The sequence below is a fragment of the Ammospiza nelsoni genome, chromosome 8 (assembly GCF_027579445.1).
Source record: "Ammospiza nelsoni isolate bAmmNel1 chromosome 8, bAmmNel1.pri, whole genome shotgun sequence".
Taxonomy (NCBI): Eukaryota; Metazoa; Chordata; class Aves; order Passeriformes; family Passerellidae; genus Ammospiza; species Ammospiza nelsoni.
The window spans coordinates 10,877,346-10,896,610 of record NC_080640.1 but is presented as its reverse complement, the minus strand read 5'-3'; the positions used below and the strand labels follow the sequence as shown (position 1 = coordinate 10,896,610).

Genomic DNA, 19,265 nt, shown 5'->3' with positions numbered 1-19,265 from the left:
CCCTAAGGAAGTTTGTAATTTGAAAAGAGACCTGACAAACATACTGTTTGGTAGAACCGTTAATTCACATGGAATTATTAAAATCCTACTCCTCTAAGATATAGAAATAGAAATAATGAGTTAATTCAGCTCAGTGATTTCCATGTTTATAGCTTCTAAAAATCAATATATGACTTAGCATGTAATCATAGAAATTCCTTAAGATTAACAGCTTCACCTTAAGGTCAGCTATGCCAGAAGCTGACAATGCTCCTTGTGGTTTTGCATACTCAGATTTCCAAACATTTTGGACATTAAATGGGATGGAATTGAACTATCTCTGAAAAGAGTCACCCTTTTTTCCTGCAGTTTCCAAAAGCCCTGGTGGGAAGAAATAACTGTGGCCACAGCACTGGAAAAGTCTCACTATCTTTTTATTCACTTAATACCATTTTCTGATATTTAACCATGATTCAAGTGTAGATGTGTATTAAAGGGGAGCTGTGCTTGTTCCCCAGTTCTACAGGACCTGACATGGGATTTAATTCAGAGAAGGATGGATTCAGCTACAGCCTGAACTGTGGATCTACAAAGGTGTAAAATTATAATTGCATTGCAGTATTTGGAGTCAAGCTATACCAGCTTATGTTAATATGAAGCCTAAAATCCCCAGAACCTTTCCAGTAAATCCATGCCCAGTAGGTATCCAGGCCCTTAAAGATGCAGAGATGCACTGTAGATTTTGCATAGTGAATCTGCATTTTCCACAAGCACTCAAAATGAACTAAAAATTCATTCTAAATTACTATTTGTTAGCTAACCAAGCCCATAACCAAAGAGGGCAAATTTAGGTGTATTTCAGAGCTGGCACCTGCATGAACTGAAGTGATGGATGGTGACACACAAAGCAGCAGAATCTAACCCCACTCAGTGTCTGTCCCCTGCCTCCCTGGGGTTTGTCAGAACACTTTCTCCTGATGCAGGACCATGATGTTTTAGCATAGCAACTCACCCCAGAAGGCAGGGCTCTAATTTACATGCCAGAGAATATAAAAAGAGCCAGATTTACATGCCAGAGAATATAAAAAGAGCCAGCCAGATCCCTGCTGACATAATCTGTGAATAAATAAGCAGACCTGATTCCCAGTTGTACCAAGGCACCTTTGTGCCTCTCTGGCTATCCAAAACCACTAGCACCAGTATCAACAGGCTCATACTTCCCATGTGAGGTATGGGAATGCTGACAGAAGAAGCAGTCAGTATTACTGACAGCAGGTTCAGAGTGACAGTGGGACACTCCACTCGAAGTTCCTATTAAAGGACCTGAGAGACAGGTGGCTGAAGGATGAACTGCACCAAAGATTTCCATCTGTGTCCAGGAGGTGTTCCTGCTGAAGAGATATCGCTGCAATAATGCTCAGAAGGCAGGAAGGAACACGATGTGAGGAAACCGGGTAAATTAATGCTTTAATAACACCCAAGTAACGGTGCCATCCATTTACCCAAATCAATTAATGGAAGAGGGAGATTCTCGTTTCTAGGCTGTTGCTAGGACAGACTTGCCGAGGGCGCCAGAGCATCGAGGTCCCCATTCCTGAGGCGCTGTTGCCCTCTGGCTGCGAGCCCCATTCCCTGCACAGGGAGCCAGGAATGGCTCAGCCTGGCCCGGGTGAGCCCCATTCCCTGCACAGAGAGCCAGGAATGGCTCTGGCTGAGCCCCATTCCCTGCACGGGGAGCCAGGAATGGCTCAGCCTGGCCTGGGTGATCCCCATTCCCTGCACAGGGAGCCAGGAATGGCTCAGCCTGGCCCGGGTGATCCCCATTCCCTGCACAGGGAGCCAGGGATAGCTGAGCCTGGCCCAGCCGAGCCTCATTCCCTGCACGGAGAGCCAGGAATGGCTCCCCCTGAGCCCCATTCCCTACACTGAGAATCAAGAATGGCCCAGCCTGGCCTGGCTGAGCCTCATTCCCTGCACAGGGAGCCAGGAATGGCTCAGCCTGGCCCAGCCGAGCCCCATTCCCTGCACAGGGAGACAGGAATGGCTCAGCCTGGCCTGGGTGATCCCTATTTCCTGCACAGGGAGCCAGGGATAGCTGAGCCTGTCCTGGCTGAGCCTTATTCCCTGCACAGAGAACCAGGAATGGCCCCGGGTGAGCCCCATTCCCTGCACAGAGAGCCAGGGATAGCTGAGCCTGGCCTGGCTGAGCCCTATTCCCTGCACAGAGAGCCAGGAATGGCCCCGGGTGAGCCCCATTCCCTGCACAGAGAGCCAGGGCTGGCTGAGCCTGGCCTGGCTGAGCCCCATTCCCTGCACAGAGAGCCAGGAATGGCCCCGGGTGAGCCCCATTCCCTGCACAGAGAGCCAGGGCTGGCTGAGCCTGGCCTGGCTGAGCCCCATTCCCTGCACAGAGAGCCAGGAATGGCCCCGGGTGAGCCTCATTCCCTGCACAGGGAGCCAGGGATGGCCCAGCCTGGCCCGGCCCCTCCGGCTCCCAGCCCAGGATAAATAAAAGATAAATAAAAGCTCTCTGCTGGCAGAGGAGTCCCGGTTCCAAGGTTTGAGGAACCACATTCTCTTCTAATGTCACTCGGTTTTGCCGCTGCACAAAACAATAAATAAATGTGCCCTTTTCCCCGAGAAAGGAGCACCAATGGGCTGCATACAGATTTGAAATTAATCTGGAGTTCTGTGACATTACAAGAAAAAAAAAAAAAAAACATAAAAAAACTTTGTCTTTTATACCTGGTATTTTTTCCCCTGAACTGATAAAAAAGGACTTGCAGGATTAACAGGAATAACACTTTTTCTCACTTCACCTGACCAGAGAGAGACAATTTTTACTCCAATCTCTGACAAGCTGAGATAATAAAATTTTCTCCATATAAATTTAGTGTTTAAACAGCAATGACAGCACAATGACAGGGACTGTTATTTTCTTCAACTCTGTATACAAACATGGGTTCTGTAAACACTGACAATATAAAAAGCTGTCCAAATTATTTCAAGATTCAAAAATCAAGTGTGGGCAGCTGAGGAACTTCTCCCTTTTTGGGGGATACATGTCCCTTTCAATCTCATTCAATTAAGAGCCCTGCCCAGCAAAAAAAAAAAAAAAAAGGAAAAAATATAACTCAAAAGTACTGAAATGTCATGAGTGAGGATGATGAAAGTGCTTTTTTTCTTCCTGAAAAGGAAAGAACTCCACAGAGGGCACCCTTCCACAGTGAGAATTCATACCCTGACTTCCTCCAAACCTCCCTCCAGCTTTTGCAGGGAGAACTGGCAGTGAAGCCTCGTGCAGAGTTCAACAAGGCAGGCACTGGAAGCTACAGTGGTGCACCAGCAGCTTTGCCTTTCTTAGCAGACAGAATTGCTTTTTTTCTCACCATTTTCTTGTCTCCTTTTCTGTCTTGCTCTGTCATTCCTATGTAAAATTATGCCCCTGATGACTGTTTTTGGTAAATGTTTCTGAACTGGATGCTTCAAGTAGTATTTCAATCTTTTTTCATCAGAGGCAGTAGGGAAGGAAGCTGAAATGGATGAAGTAGAAATCCAAGTCTGAGGACTGTAGGAATAACTTGAGTTCAGTGAGAACTGGAGGAGATCATGACAGTCTGGTCTAAACCAAAATTGATTCCATGAGAAGGAGAAATGTCCTTCTTGATCAGAAAGATCAATTCTGCCTCTTCCAACATATTTGAGGAGTCTTGCTCATGCATGTGAACTGTGAGTGCCTGTTGTACATGCCCAACCATCCAAGTTTCTCTTAGACATTCTCCCACAGCCCAGCAGAGCTTTTGGAGAAAGTTTCCTTGAGGTGAACATTAAAGAAATAAAAATTTCCACCAGCAAATGTCACTGTGGTACTTTTGTTCTGTACCTAGCAGCAAAGTTTTATAGTAGCAAGGCACAAAGTCAATTTTAATGAAATAAATATATTCATTCTCAGAGAGAAGTGCTGGAAGGAAAGCATATTTTTATCAGAAGTTTCAGGTATGTGCGTCCCTTACAAGTGCCAGGGATTTAAACACTAATGGACTGACTGTGAATCAATTGCATCAACTATTTTATAAGGCCATGAGGTTGGCTCAGCATTGTACTGCATGCCCTAAAAGAGGGTCAAAATCTTCAGGGAATTTCCTTGATTTTAATGATGGTTTGGGGTTTTTGGTTTGGCTCTTATCTTTTTTACATTACTAGAGAAATATTAAATGATTGAAACCAGAAGGTATGAACTACACACAGACCTCCCTAGAAAAGAACTAAATGGAATATGACGAAAAAAGGAACCATATTGACAGAATCTGTGCCAAAATGTGCTCATAATTGTATTGCTTGTAGCAAGAGAATGGACTTTTTTTTGACAAAATATAAAAGCCTCCTGTGATTCTGTGATTTTATACAGAAAAAACATTCTGTGTTTATGTAGGAGTGAGAAGGGAAACACTACAAACTTCCATATAAAATATTGATGGGATGAATCTTTTCAGGAGTCACACAGCAGATTCTGGGTTTCATTAGTAACATGACATAGATCTGGGTGGGTGAGGCACAAAGGGAGTTTATCAGCACTGCCAAGCAGCCAACATTTCTCTCATCCAAGATACTAAGGAACTTGCAGACTTGGAGAAAAAAGGTAAGAAAGAGATTTCAATAATGTGGTTCCCTGCCTTTTTTGTGCAAATTGCTGTGAGCCAGCAGTAATACTGTTATGAAACCAGCAGCTGAAGATTTTATCACATCGTGCATTACTCACCAATGGACTCTATTTCCTATAGCAAACATCAGAGAAGAAAAGGCTTCAGAAAGAGATTAACTCAAATCATGAAGGCAATATCTGCTGCATACTGTCAAACATGATGGTCCAGATGCCACAAATGGCCCAGGAATTTATTTCCTAGATACCTGATTCTAGAAGCTGAAGGCATACTTTGCATATGCATATATTTACTTTTACTCATATATACATATGGGTGTATGTGTTAAGTATTTATTTCTTTTTTACACAATGCTGTTATATGTCTTCAGACTACTGTCAGCCACCTTTGTTCATTGCTAAGGTTAGATGTGCTAAATTGACCTGTCACCTTAGTGCACAGAGATGTGACCTGGAAAATGCTCAGCACTGATTTTGTGGGAGCTTTAGGGGATTACAGATCCCTATTCCACCTTTCCTTCTTTTTCCACACCTGCATGATCAGGGAGCAGCCCATTTCAATACCTGCACATTTATTAATTTCTGCTCCCTGTGAGTCTACAGCCTCTCTAGGGATCCCCATGGTGCTGTGTGAGAGCACCCAGTCCTGCCCAGTGCTCACCAGTCAAAGTCTGCCTCTGTGCACACGCAGGGCTCCGAGGTCATGGCCCCAGCATATTTCCCTTGCATGCATTTCTTCTCTGACTTGCGCTTCCTGTAGATCCTTTTTGCTCCCATGATGCAGGCTTCTCCCTGGAAAAAAAGCCAGAAACATTTCCTGGATGCCCACCAGGCTATTTGTGTCACCCGGTGTTTCCAAGCCTGTGCTTGCTACTCGAGGGAAGAGGATGGGGAGCCAAATGCCATCTCAGTACACTGCAGTTAATTAAAGCTACTGGAGCTCTAACTGAAACTAAATCAACTTTTCCAACACACACTAAGAAATTATCTGAGATTACTTATATATCTTACTCAGCTCTGAATTTGTTCCAAAGCCCATAAACATTTGATACAGGCCCATTTCACAGCAACTGAAAACATCGTCTGATTCCTCTACAATCTGAGGCACACAGAAGGTTTATTTCTTTGGTCTGACCTCTCTGGGAATATTTTCATTCAGTAGAAACTTGTAATGTGTGTTTATGTAAATACTCCCCATGGATGAGTTTGGTTTTAGGGGGTTTGACTTGTTATGTAGATGCTAAAACTTCCCATCTTCAGCACCCTGCTTAATATTTTTATCTAGGGAACAAGGCTCAGCCTTGCAATCTCAGTGGAAAGGAATTCAAAAGGCAAGAGTACACAGAAGCCTTTCTGAAAATAGTTCTGCAAGCTCCAAAGCCAATATTCTCAAAAAAATACTGCAAAATCCTTGGTATTTTTGCTTATGCAAGCACAAGAAAGCAAAGAACAAAATACAGTGGAGTCTCACTTATTACCTTTTATGCTGTTAAAACTGTTGTGGAAAATTTTTTCATAGCTTTGATTTGATGATTTGATGGCATGAAACAGAAGGGCCTGAATAGCAACTGGTCCAAAATGCTGTGCTTCCCTGAAATTCAATGCTGCACTGATTTTCAGCATCTAAAGATCTAAGTAATAGCTGGTATTTTTAGTGTAGAGTTGTGCCTTGTGTGAGCAGCTAGTCTGAGTCAAGCTACTTTCATATTCATTAATAAATTCTTGCCCAGCAAGATATATACAGAAAGACAACCTTTGATGATATAAATGTGTGCTTTGCTCCATACTTCAGTGGAGCCTGTGGTGTTTATGTAACCACAGAATTTGGGCCATATTTTATTCTAACCTGATGAAACATAGGCTGTTGTGTCTTGGCAGAGCTGGGAAGGTGCCTCAAGGCAGGTGCAGGCACTGTGCAGAGCAGCTCACCTTGCTGGGCATGAATTCCATGGTTCAGAGAGTGATGCAGGATGCAGAGGACAGGGCATGGGGGCCAATGAACTGGGGATTAAAATGCCCAGTACTCACAGCAGAGAGACACAGAACAGGAATGAAATCAAGTGAGCAAGAAATGAGGCTAAGAGGGCCAGAAATGGGAGAAAAAAATGCAAAACAACTAGAATGGTGTTAAGACACTGGCTCTGAGGACACAGAGTGATGACGAAGGAGAGAAAGGAGGTAAGGATGGGAAAATTGGATGGGATATGTAAGAGTGAAGGAGCTCAGGCTTCAGTGTGAGGTCTTCTGCTGTTATTGTATTGTTCTAGTCTGCATAAGCCTGAGGTAATTGTCTGTGTGCAGGATGACACCCAAAATGCAGCTGTTCATCCTTCAGGGATCACAGAATCTCAATGTGAGACCAACACACCAATGCAGCAGAACAGACCCACCCAGTAAGGGATGAGCTGACACCAAACTGTTATAAGCATACTGGATTGTGCTGAACTTGAACTGTAGGATCATTAGCTACTTCAGGTCACATCCCAGCATCCTCACTTCTCACCTGGCTATGGAGTTGCCAAGGCCTGTAGTCCTCTTCCTCACATCTCCGATCAAAGATGGATTTGTAGTCAACTTTCACCAGCTGCCACTCGGAGCGGTGGCTGAAGTGTCCAAACACCCTGCAGAATGCAGCAGGAGGAACACACAGTAAAAGGAGTCTGGTAGTTACAGGGGTACAGTCACCACAATTTCCAACAGAGATCAATTGCTTTAAGAGTGAGAGTCCTACTCATTTTCACTGGACAGACAAGGTGAAACTTAGCCTGCTAAATTCTGTAATCCTATTAGAAACTGCAAAATTGTATGGAGCTTTCATTCTGTTCACTAAGACCCTCCCATTTATGACAACCTCCAAAATGACTCAACATGAAGAGTCAAGAGAAGACTTGATGTGGGGCTGGAGACAGTAATACCTTCAAGAGTTTTATCTGAGTTTTAAGCTTTGGGAATCCCTTGCATGCAAATTAAAATCAGAACCTGAAGGAACATTTTTCATACATCTTTATTAGCTCAGGTTAGTTTCCAAGCCACATATTCTGCTTATTACAGGTCAGTCAGAAATACTTCTTGTTTTTACAATCTGATTTCAGATAAAATATCACAGTTTCTGGCATACTGAGTCCAGATTTATGCATCATGCATAACTCAGCATACCACATTGAAGCTAAACATAATTTTTCATGAGTCAGCCTCAAGGCAACATTTTGTCATTCATTTTTATAAAAGAATGTCTTCACTTCTCTGTGTCTCATTTTAAAAAAAGACTGCAGCAGCAAAAACACAGTTATAAAAAACACCTCACAATTTTTCTTTCAAATATTAATCTGTTAACAGGAACTCTGCTTTATATCACATTCAATTTGAGGAGTCAGGTTTCATGCTGATAAGCTAAGTGATAATGTGTTTGCAACTTGCAAGGAACCATGTTGCTAATTCCTCAGTCATATCACAAATAAACTGATGATTTAGCAACAGAAGACTGCAAACTCTTGGCTGCAGATTGTACTTGGTTTGGTCCCCAACCAGAAATGCCACTGTTCCAAAATACCTCGCGTGGTTCACCTGCACAGCATCATTGTGGCATGCTCACTTACGTCATGATGAGGGTTTCCTCTCCAGGCTCCCCTAAAACTCCATCTACAAACAGTGGGAGGGATGTGAAACTGTACTTGCTCCAAGATCTCCCTTCATCAAAACTTAACCTGGAGGAGAAAGCAGAATTAGTGTCTTCTTTCCTTACTCTCCTATTTTACTCAAAGGGATTCTCTAGTAAACTGCAGCTGCTATGGAGAAGCAGAAAACAGCTTCTCTTATTGGATTCTGATTTTTTTTGTCCTTTAAATAACTGTTTTTTGGGGAAGCATCATAAATCAGAGCATTGATCAAGCTTGTCTGGCATCATACCACTAACCCACAGCCAATATTTAAGTGGTAGAAACTAGAATTTATGTTAAAGATTGATGCTCAAACGGCAAAATGCAGTCTAGCATAAGATTTAAAAAAAAATAAACTAGAGATTTTGAACATCTGGCTTTTGAGTCCCCAGTATAAAACATTTTGAGGTTAGTTTTCGGGAGGATGAGTTTCTTCAGACCAGCAGTCCTCCCTGTGGGGAGTGTAAGTGAAAGCTTAGAACCACTCATCATTTTTTAAGACTTGGGTCTGGGTGCTTCAGATTTTGATATCACATTGACTGTGGTGGAAATAAATTGTTCAGAACAGCACAAAGGTATACACTGCCTCCTCACTCATGAATGCTAACTGCACTTTTGCATTATCAGCTACATAACTCTGAATGTATTCAACAAAATTCTGGTTCATGAGTGCTGCCTGCTAGCCTACACAGAAGGCAAGTTCATCAATAATTTTGAAATTAGGACTACTTTGGTAACTTAATGAGAGACAAAAGCATAAACAATACACACACACACATATGTAATAAATAAACAAATCCAAAAAGCCAAGATGTGCTAAATCAGGAGTGTTGTGGTGATGATATCTCAGATCTGGCGAAGCCAAAATTATATAAACTGTAATTTCCAGGATTTCTTAGCTATATCTGACCTAATGTTTGCCAGTATCTTAACTAATACTTTCTAGAGCTTCAGAAGACTGGATGCATACTAAGTGCCTACTTCCTGGCATATGGAAAGAGGGACAGCAGCCATTTAGCACAAATGGAGTCATTACCAGAGGTGTCTGATAGGCAGAGATGTGTGTTTCATGGCAACAAGTACTCCACCTTGATCCAGGTACAGAACACTGTGCTCTTCCTCAAAGATCTGAAAAAAGAAAAAAAAAAAAGGTATTAATTCAAACCTATTATCATAAGAATCAAGAAAATGTCACAGTTCTTTAAGCAGGATCATGACACAGGACAGTTATATGCTAGGAAAATAATAAAGTAGAGGAAATTATAGATATATTTCCTGGACTCAGTTTTTTTTATTTTTTGGGTATTTTTTCCAGGTCCATGGAAAATCCATTCTTCTCTTGCTTGACAGAAAGTTAGAAATATGATCTTTTTGCAAGGATCAACAATTTCCCTCCTTTCAATGACAAATTTTTGTTTGAAGAAGAATTTCATGTGTTTGCACATGTCTGGCCCCATCTCAAATAATTGATTTAGGCAGAAAAATGAGGCTGGTCAAACACTGCAAAATAATTAGATTCTTGGATTATCAAATATTGGAAAATATTTTCTCTCCCTGTGTCTTTTTTATATTAACTTTCGGCAAACATCTGCTCTACAGTCTCTACAGCTGCATTTGTTAGTCTGAGAAAGTTACTCTTTCTCTCCATGACTTGATATCCCATTCAGAAACTAGGAGTAAACAGAATTTCCTGATCTGAAGATAAACACATTAGAGGAGGTGAGACTCCACTAAATATTAGGAACTGGATATAATTTCATCATCCAGTCTCTTTCCACAGGCAGGTAGCTTTGAACAAGGCAAACTGAATTTTGCCTTTTTCTGAATTTTGACTTTTTCTGCAAAATAATCCACTTATATGGACAACAAACTTTGGACAACTCAGCTTAGGTGAAGTGAGTCTCAGCTGAAGTGAGAAAAAATAGACCAGTGAAACTGCTGAGTTTTGGATAAGTATAGTCGTGGACAAAAAGAAAAATAGTTTGGTTGGGATGAGGGATTTACAACAGTAAAAGGTAACACTTTCTCTCCCCTTATTGTTCATAATTTATTCTGTTGTCTTTTCTATGGGATTAAAGTGAAGTCAAACTCTGAACAGAATAATAAAAATAATTTTCTGTTATATGAAGTCTAACAGCATATTCAGTTTTTCTCTTTGAACATCTTGGTACCTTTGAGAAAAAGCTACCCCAAACCAAATGAAACAAAAAGTAAGTGACAGATTGAATCTACTTTTATGATATTTCCTGATTTGTATTTAAACCAGTGATTCTGTGCTACTTACCTGCCTCCAAGTGTTCCCAGCATCAGAAGTAACAAACATGCTGATGTCATTGTCTGATAGCTCAGTGCCTATATTACCTGTAAGATGAGCACTGGTTAGTGAAGGAACCCTCTCAGAAACAGAACAATAAGCAAATCAGGGGAGTAAATGTATTTATTTATTTTGCAGTTGTAGAACTTCTGGGTTTGGGAGGAAAATGAGAGGGAAGGGGGAAGAGGGAAGGTGTTTCAGTTTGAAAAAAATACATAAAAGACCCAATATATACAACTCCTCTACATGCAAAGGAAATACCCTGATTTGATCTTATGCTCACAGGAGTAGAGGGCTAGACATGATCTCCTCTGTCTTGAAGGCCAGTTTCCATAAAAAGCATATGACAAGCTGAAGGCCCATAAGGATTTTCATTTGACAGCTTGCCTCCTTTCCCAATACTGGGGGTGTGGCACCCCAGAACCATCCAACACCCTCCACAAACTCCAGAATTTATCCAGGTTTGCACATCAAACAAGGCAATTTTTAAATGTTTCATACCTGAAGCTACAATAATACTGGGGGCAGTGTCTCGGCTGGCGATGTTTCCTGATGTATAGGGGTTGTCTGAGACCTTCAGGTGAAGATGAAGGGAGCAATAGGGCTATGGAGAAAGGGGAAATAAAAGTAAAAAGCAGAAACAAAAATCCATGCTCCTGTTTCTACAGGCCTAGAAACATACAGTGTCTTTCTGTATTTCCTCCTAATCCCTTAGATGGGCACAGCCACTTTGCCATCATTTTCTGACACAACCCATTCCCAGTGGGAATCTGAAGCACCAGGCTGAAACCAGGCTGAAACCCCCTTCCAAGGACCACATCTTTGAGGCTGTACCTGAAAGGAGAGGACCAGGCTTGCACAGGCAGATGATGGTAAGGACTACCTGAGGCTCCTGGCTCCTACTCTGTGAGAAGCAATCATGCAGATTGATGCAGATATGAAATGACTCTGAGCAGCACTGCCCAAGCTATCTATGAAACAAGAAGCAATTTAACCCTACTGGTGTGGTGCTGAATCGCCACTAATTAGCCAAGGAAAAAAACTTTATTTCATACCATTTCTTAACTCTTTTTGACATATGACTGCTCTGAAATGCACTGCAATAAATACAAAAAAGTATCACAACTAGAAAGTGTTCATTTCAAGTTTAAAGCAAAGCTTCATTGCCCATCTGGATGTGACCTTTAAGTTTTCAATACAAATACATCCATGGAAACCTTACCTACTTGCTATTGATTTTGTGTTCTGGGTACTCAGGTAAGACACAAGTGGTACAGAATAAATCAGTTGAGCTAGAAAGTAAGACAGATGGGCAGATTTTCAAGGCTGCCATTACAATTCCCTCCAAATCTGTAATGTGATATTTTCTGAAAATTTCTGAATGCTATTTTCTTCACTCGGGTTTTATTTCCAGAATTTTTTTTTCTTTAAAACCTCATGAAGAGCCCTTCATGAAACAGGCTAAGGGAGGAGCAAGGGAAAAATACTGGCAAGAAAACCTGAAGCAAACTGACCCATTCCGAGTGGACATCACACAGGAGCAGAACTGGAGCAAAGCCCATTCTTCAGCTTGCCCAGCCGTGTAAGAGGGGCTGTGCAGAGGAATCTTCAGGCTCAAAGGGGGCAGGTTTTCCTGAATAACACCAGCTGCCTAAAGGCTAGAGCTGTGACCCCAAGAGCCCTGCAGACCTCCTCTATAGGAGACCTAGTCCCAAAGGTCACTGGAGGAGGGCCACTTATCCATCCCATCTCAAAGCAGGTGAACGTGACTGAAATGGCAATTCTCCTGTGGAGAAAGGCAGGGCTCTTCTGGCAAAGGCAAACGAGGGTGCTGAGGAGAGATGGGAGCTCTCACTTATGTGAGACAGGAAAGGGGGACGTGGGTGTGCAGCAGGGAGCACAAGCTGCCAAGTGGAATGTACTGAGCAGCCTAACTCCAAGTGACAGCCTTGCGAGGGCAGCCGCGGGAGCAGCCCGGGGCGCCGGGAGGGACTGGAAAACAAATTGAGCTGACACGAATGCAGGAAGTGGAAAAGCACTGCAAGAGCATGAACTCTTTCCTTTTACATTTGGGTAGGTTGTGAGAAGACTAAATAGAAAACGTATTTTTAAAACTAACATACTCCAAGCCCACTTCAGCATTCTGAAGACAGAACCTAATGGCAACTCAGCCCATTCCCAACTCAGATGAGGCCTTGTTAAGATTCAATCTTTGTGCTACCAGAGGCTTCCTTTCAAATTTATCTCACAGATAAAATTTATTTATTTCACAGATATAGCATATAGAAATGGAATATATCTCTCCAATATTAAAAGCCATGCCATCTGTCTAAGCAGACAGATAGTCTTTTTAGTGGCATGACTTCTTACTGGTTGGAGTGCAGTAATGCTTAGAGTCTGTAGTGCCAACTGGCTATGGTGTGAAAGCCAACTTTTCCACTCTTAGCCAAACACCTGAAGTTACTGCCCATGGCCCCCCCACATCCTGACTCTGTGTTAGCATTCTCTTCCTCATTCCCCTGAACACCTTCTCAATCTGTCCTTATACAGTTCATCAACAGGTATTTTTCCAATTGTTTTGTGTTCTGCTGGTCCTTTTGTGCTCCTCCTCCAGCTCCCACAGCTTAATTCACATACAGACATCTCACTGGTTTTCAGAATTTTCATCAATTTTCTCTGTCCTTTTTGTCATTACCAACAGGCTACTAAAATCATTATTATCACCAGAATCACAGGTTTGTGTTTCCTTGTCTTGTCTTGTTTCCATCTGTGCTAACTGTTGCACAGCCACCAAGGGAAAGGCAACCACATCATGGAGCATTTAAACTCTAGATAGAAGATAAAGCACAGGTGATAAAGCCCCTTTCTCTGCCCACTGCCACAGTTTACAATTATGCTGGAGTTCATTACTTGCTTCCTAATATTTTCAAGCCAACACTCCTATGGGCCCCCCCTCAGGAAACTCATGAGTTCTTAGTAAAATTTCTCATAAACATCCACAAATCCACTTTTGGCTGTTCTGCACAGCCCACCTGAACTATCTCCAATGGCAGGACACAATAAAAACCAAATATATTAGTGGCTGTCCCTCATCAGAAGTGAGAGAAAATATTATATATAACACAAAGATGATGCTGGTCACCATTCACAAACCTAGGGGTAGTCACAGTATTTTTTCACCTGCAATAGCAAGGAATAATGAAAAGAGATAAACACTTTCAAGAGACATATTCAAAACACCTCACTTAGATGCTTAAAATACCCTGCAGCAGATGGCATAAAGGTCCCCCTTTATGAGAAGAGGGTCTTTATCCTGAAATCCTTTTAAATTCCTATGGAAAAGAAAAAAAAAATGTGGGAGGGAATAAACAGATGTCTGGGGAAGCAAGGCACAGAGAAAATATATGACTTGCCCAAGGTCACATAGGAAATTTGAGATAGACCCAAAAATTGAATCAAGATTCTCCTGAGATTCAGCCCTGTGTTTGAACCACAAGTCCATCCCTGAAAGCTAATTGATTAACTCTCCCAGGCTCATCTCTTGCTAGACACAACTACTCCTCAGTCAACCACTTCACAACACCTGGTAAGTACTGAACTAACCCAGCATCTTTGGAATAAAATACCTTGGCAGCTATTTCATGAAGATTAAGTATATTCATCTTAGAATACAAGTGGTATACACAAGAAAAACAAAACCCTGGGATTAGATGGAATTTCATTGCTTTCCTCCTTCCTCATTATTTAGAGTTGTCTCACAAAAAATGTGAAGAAATTCTGAGTCCTTTTGAAAAACCACCTGGATTGTACTGTCAGTACAGGCATGGTTTTGTCTGGCTCGCCCTGTGCTTCAACCAGATTCCTTCCTAACCTCCTTAGCCAACAACTTAGCTGCTATGTACTTACTTCTGTTTTAATTCTCACTTAGTTTAGGTTTAAAGACCCAATGCCCAGAGCACACAGCACTGCACTCACAGGCTGGGGACTGTGCTGTCACTCTGGGAAATGGCAGATCCCATTTTGCCAATGAGCTGGAACATATGTCATTGTGAGTCCTGAGCTACTGCTGGAGACAATTATGCTGAAAAGCAGCAGTGGGAAAGCATTAGTATCTGCTGTGCAGCAAGGATGGGAGACACTACATGTACAATGGACTATGAAGAATTCACTTATCTGCGCCATAAGGAAAAGCAGAATCATGTCAGGAACAGTTATGTCTAGAAGGAAAAGGAGCAATTGATATAAGGAGGTAAAACCAGTGATGCAGGGGTGGCTGAAGAGGTGAGTGGAGTTTGTGAAGTGTTTTAAATGCTAAGCTATGTCACACTGACAAGGAACAGAATTGCCTAAGAGCAGGGGAAAATTCCTTTTCTCTGCCTTTTTTCTCAGCAGAAAACCCTTATGGATCCCTGAGTTATTTCCAGGAAAGTAAACTTAGAGTGCTTCTGCTTCAAAAACTTTCCTACCACTCCCAACTTCTGTGGTTTATTCTCTATAATTTCTAGAATTCTTTCATTCCACATTCTGCCTTCATCTTCCCCACCATTAGGTGTGAACCTCAGATGGGATTTTTAAATAGCTTGTCTCTCTTGCAGAATTGCTATTTCACTTTGTGGTTTGGTACATTTTCTGTACTTCTATCCCTCCCTTTCTATGGCAAGCAGACTGTCTGTTCCTGTAAAACCAAATAAGTAAGTTTAATTCAGATTTCAGCTATTTGCTTTCTTTCAAATCTGCAAGTTGACCACCTGAGATTCTGCATGCTCAGCTGAGGTTTCCTGCCCTTCTGCCATTCCAAAAGCTGGTGAAAACCTAAGCATGGAGGAGTGAATGAAAGAGGCCTCTTGCCTGTTTTACCCAATGTTGGAGAAGAGGAAAAATCAACATGGCTAAATATTCTTCTGGCCTTATCACAGGGCAGGGCTGATAAAATACTTCCCATTCTCCTGGAAGGACAAAGACTGAGATACAAGGTTAAAGTCCATTGAAGATTTGTCCCTCAGCACCCTGAAATCACAGAACAATTCCTGCACTCCAGCTCAAGTCACAGAGCACTTAAGAAATGTAAACAGCATGACAAACATCTACTGAGCTTGCCCAGGTGGAAGTAATTCTCAGAACAAGTACATGGTTGCATAGAGTGCAAAATAAAAACAAACTAATGTTTAAATAGTGGTTTATGTACAGTGGAGCTCCAAGGATGGAGATGCGATCCCCAGAGAACCATGTGCTTCTCCAGGTCAGTTCTCACTGTGTCCCTACAAGTGCCCACACTTTCTGCACCTCCTCCTGACCCTTTGCCTGGCTTGTTCAAATTTATCCCCCCCAAGGGAACCCAGCTTGTTCAGGCATATCTGGTCTAATTTTAAATGAAGTTTATTGGATCTTCTCATGCCCATGGATATAGTAGCAGATACAGTAAGGAAGGTAAGGCTTAAAGGGACCATAACTCACTCTCCCTTCATAAAAACTGTCCATTTCTATTTCACACAAAGATATTTAACCCCTTCCATTATATAATGGCCAACTACAGTGGCAGGTATAGCCTTGTATACAAAATACCCAATTCCTGCACTTATAGGCTCACTTATAACCAGAGTGGCAAGTCAGACTTTGCATGATCCCTGCACAAAAATACCAGAAAAGCAGTTTCAGAACTCTAACTTCAAATTCATGGGAAAAAAAATAAAGTCTACTTTTATTATTTTACTTCTGATGTGTTTTTTTTTTTCTTCTGCCTTGCCAGTCCCCTAGGATATTATACTATCATATCATATAATAAAAATCTTGAGTTTCTGATTAAATTGGTTATAATTTGAGGTCAAAATGTCAGCATTTTTTTACTGAATATGTTCACTTCAGTTAAAACTAGATTATACTATCTATTTGAAACACAAAGGCCTCTTTACATAGTCCCTTCCAAAGAACGGAATGGCTTTATGCCTGATAAGTTTTTTGCATGCCATCTTTTTTAGTTTTCACCACACAGAAGTATCTAATAAAAAATTCACTTAGTTACAAATTTTAAAAATTTGAAACCCAAAAGAATTTAGTCATGCTCTGAAATAACTCCTCTGTCTTACTCCCAGTCTTTCCTATTCATTTTGTCCAAACTGGAGAGGAAATGAAGGACTTGCATTTTGGCTCAATCAAAAAATCAATTATTTGAGCAGCTTCAAATATTTATTCTTTGCTCTTTCAATAGTGCATGACATTCAGTTAAGAGATTAGTGTAGCATTCAACTACAAAATATAATGCTGATTCAGATTCTAATGCCTCAAAATGAGAAATTATTTTTTTTTAAGATGCAAAACAACATGCAAGTACAGGACAGGAGCAGTAAGAGCAATCTAAATAGGGTCCCTGATTCTGCCTGGAACCATATTAGAATTAGTATAATTTTAAAGCTATTGAGAATCTCAAATACAGGGGTTCTGAATATTATCCCACTACTGTGAATAGATTGCATCAACTGAAAAATATGTCAAGATCAGTTTAGGCTCTCTAACTTCATAGAGGTCTCCAATTCTATTCACATTACTTATATTTCACTCTCCCTCTTGGAAGCTGTTTGCATATAATGATGATTAAAGACGTAGCTGTGTGTAGATCTATATCAGTAAGTACAGAGATGGATACAATTTACACCAACACAAAGCTGCACATATATTTGGATGAATGTGTCGATTCTCACTTATGAGCTCAAAGAGAAAATGATGAATGTTAATAAATATTAATGTCAAGAGAGCAGCCTGAAAGCAATCCCAGCTCTCTTTTCCTTTCAGCCTGTTTCCAGTTACTGTGCTCAGAGTTCTGAGCTACAGCAGCTCTCGCCTCCCATCTAGTGTCCAGAGAACTGACTGCCAGACACAGCATCCAGCTTCCCCTGCTCTTCCAGGGAACACAGCACTTCTGCAGAAGGCAGCTGATCCACTATTTGTTCCAGAAATTAAATTAAATTAACGTAAATTACAATGTACAAACCCCTGGAAGCCCAAGCCTGAAGCACTGCACTCCATGAGACATTGCATGGAGAGGGGAGCTGCCCTCTTTTTGTTATGTTACCTGGTAGAAAAAAGATTGTTCTGGGGTATTATCACCCCCCAAATTCCCCCCTCAGGTACTTACTAGGAGACAGTGAATGGGATTTCCCCTCAGATCCGTGTGCGGAGCCTGCAACAAACTCCAGTCTCTCCCTTTATTGTAGGTGATGAAAGTTTTCACTTGGTTGTCAATCTTCTTGTTAGCCAAGAACATTCCCTTTATCCCTGCTACCTAGGAAAAATTGACATGGCTGAAAAATAGATCAAGTCCATACAGGCTCTGTGCATGTCCTGTTTTCTCTGTCAAACCCACCAGGGCTCTGATGGCTCTGTCAGTGTGGTCAGTGTCAGGGCCAGAATTGCCAATGTACATCAAAGGCAAGCTGGAGTGCTGGGGAAGAGACAGAGCCATCATAGGTGCAAAGATGACAAATGGGAAAGAAATATTGTATTTCAGAATCATCATGGGAACATGGCAAGATGTCAGTAGCATTATCTGTAAAGTGACAACCTCTCAACTGTGTAGGCATCCTTCCCCCTGAAAGATGAAACATGCACAGGCAATTATTTTTCTCTTGCACAGCAGCAGCAGGAAGCAGCAGCAATTTTGGGCTTGTGAAGAAAACAGCAACACACACACAAACTTGCATTTCAGTGTTTCTATTCTCATCCAGCCTTCTTCAGACATTTCATCTAAGGATCTCAATGTGTTTCGAAACAATAATTATCAGTGTTTCAATGGGATAACTTGGGGCACAGAGGTATTTTTGTTACAATTTTGTATTTTGAGGAAACCAAAGCACTGGTGACTCAAGCAAGGCCACACAGAATGCCAGTTACAGAGCTGGCAATGAGGTCTTCATCCTTTCATTTTTTCCTGGTGTTTTACCCAACAGTTTAAATCCACAGACCTGCAGGAGGATTTTGCAAAGACATGACACTAACAGTTTCACATTGGAACCAAGCCTAAAAGTATCTGAGTGAGGAGAAAAAAAGAGTCAACCTCAAACCACAACTCACGCTGCAGAATGTTCCCATCTTCTCAGCACACTGAAAATCAATAGCCCAATAGCTGCTGCAGCTTGAGAATGAATTTGTTAGGCTGTCATTCTGCAATCTGAGTGATGCAATAAAAAGGGAAGTGATATCAGGAGAAGGAGGGGGTAAATGAGAAACTTTTTGGTTTCCAGCAAGTCTGTCCAGTCATCCACCTCACCTCTGCTTATGATGTAGAATTAGCAGAGAGAATCATTCATCAAGAGTTTTTATTCACAGAGATTAAATGACATGGCATGGCAAACAGTTACACAGCAGATTTAGAGCTTTTTACAGCTCAACCCATTTAATTATGTGGCTGGATTTGGATGCTACAGCTACCAGTGAACAGGACCTTATTGCACTTTAAATCACATGCTGTGAAACTACTTATACACAGTGCTTAGGTACAGCACAGTGATGTACTTAGTCATTCAAATAGCACCATCCTGAATTTCACTTGAAGTTCATAAAGACTTTGACATAGCTTGCTTTAAAGGGCAATAGTATTTAAATTAAATATTTAACTAATTCATTGTGGATATAAACAGAAAAAAGATAACCTTTTCAATTTACC

The 19,265-nt window shown here is 41.5% G+C and overlaps 1 protein-coding gene across 3 annotated transcripts in view; it reads right to left on the bottom strand.

Moving 5' to 3' along the window:
- SORCS1 (sortilin related VPS10 domain containing receptor 1) overlaps window positions 1–19,265 on the bottom strand; it is a 257,123-nt gene that overhangs the window by 39,076 nt on the left and 198,782 nt on the right. For all 3 annotated transcript variants that reach the window (XM_059477096.1, XM_059477098.1, XM_059477097.1), the window contains exons 10-16: window positions 17,739–17,885; window positions 11,111–11,213; window positions 10,580–10,656; window positions 9,332–9,423; window positions 8,236–8,343; window positions 7,143–7,260; window positions 5,301–5,431 (exon numbers count right to left, since the gene is read on the bottom strand). In XM_059477096.1, coding sequence (XP_059333079.1) covers window positions 5,301–5,431; window positions 7,143–7,260; window positions 8,236–8,343; window positions 9,332–9,423; window positions 10,580–10,656; window positions 11,111–11,213; window positions 17,739–17,885 — 776 coding nt within the window. The remainder of the gene's footprint in view (window positions 1–5,300; window positions 5,432–7,142; window positions 7,261–8,235; window positions 8,344–9,331; window positions 9,424–10,579; window positions 10,657–11,110; window positions 11,214–17,738; window positions 17,886–19,265) is intronic.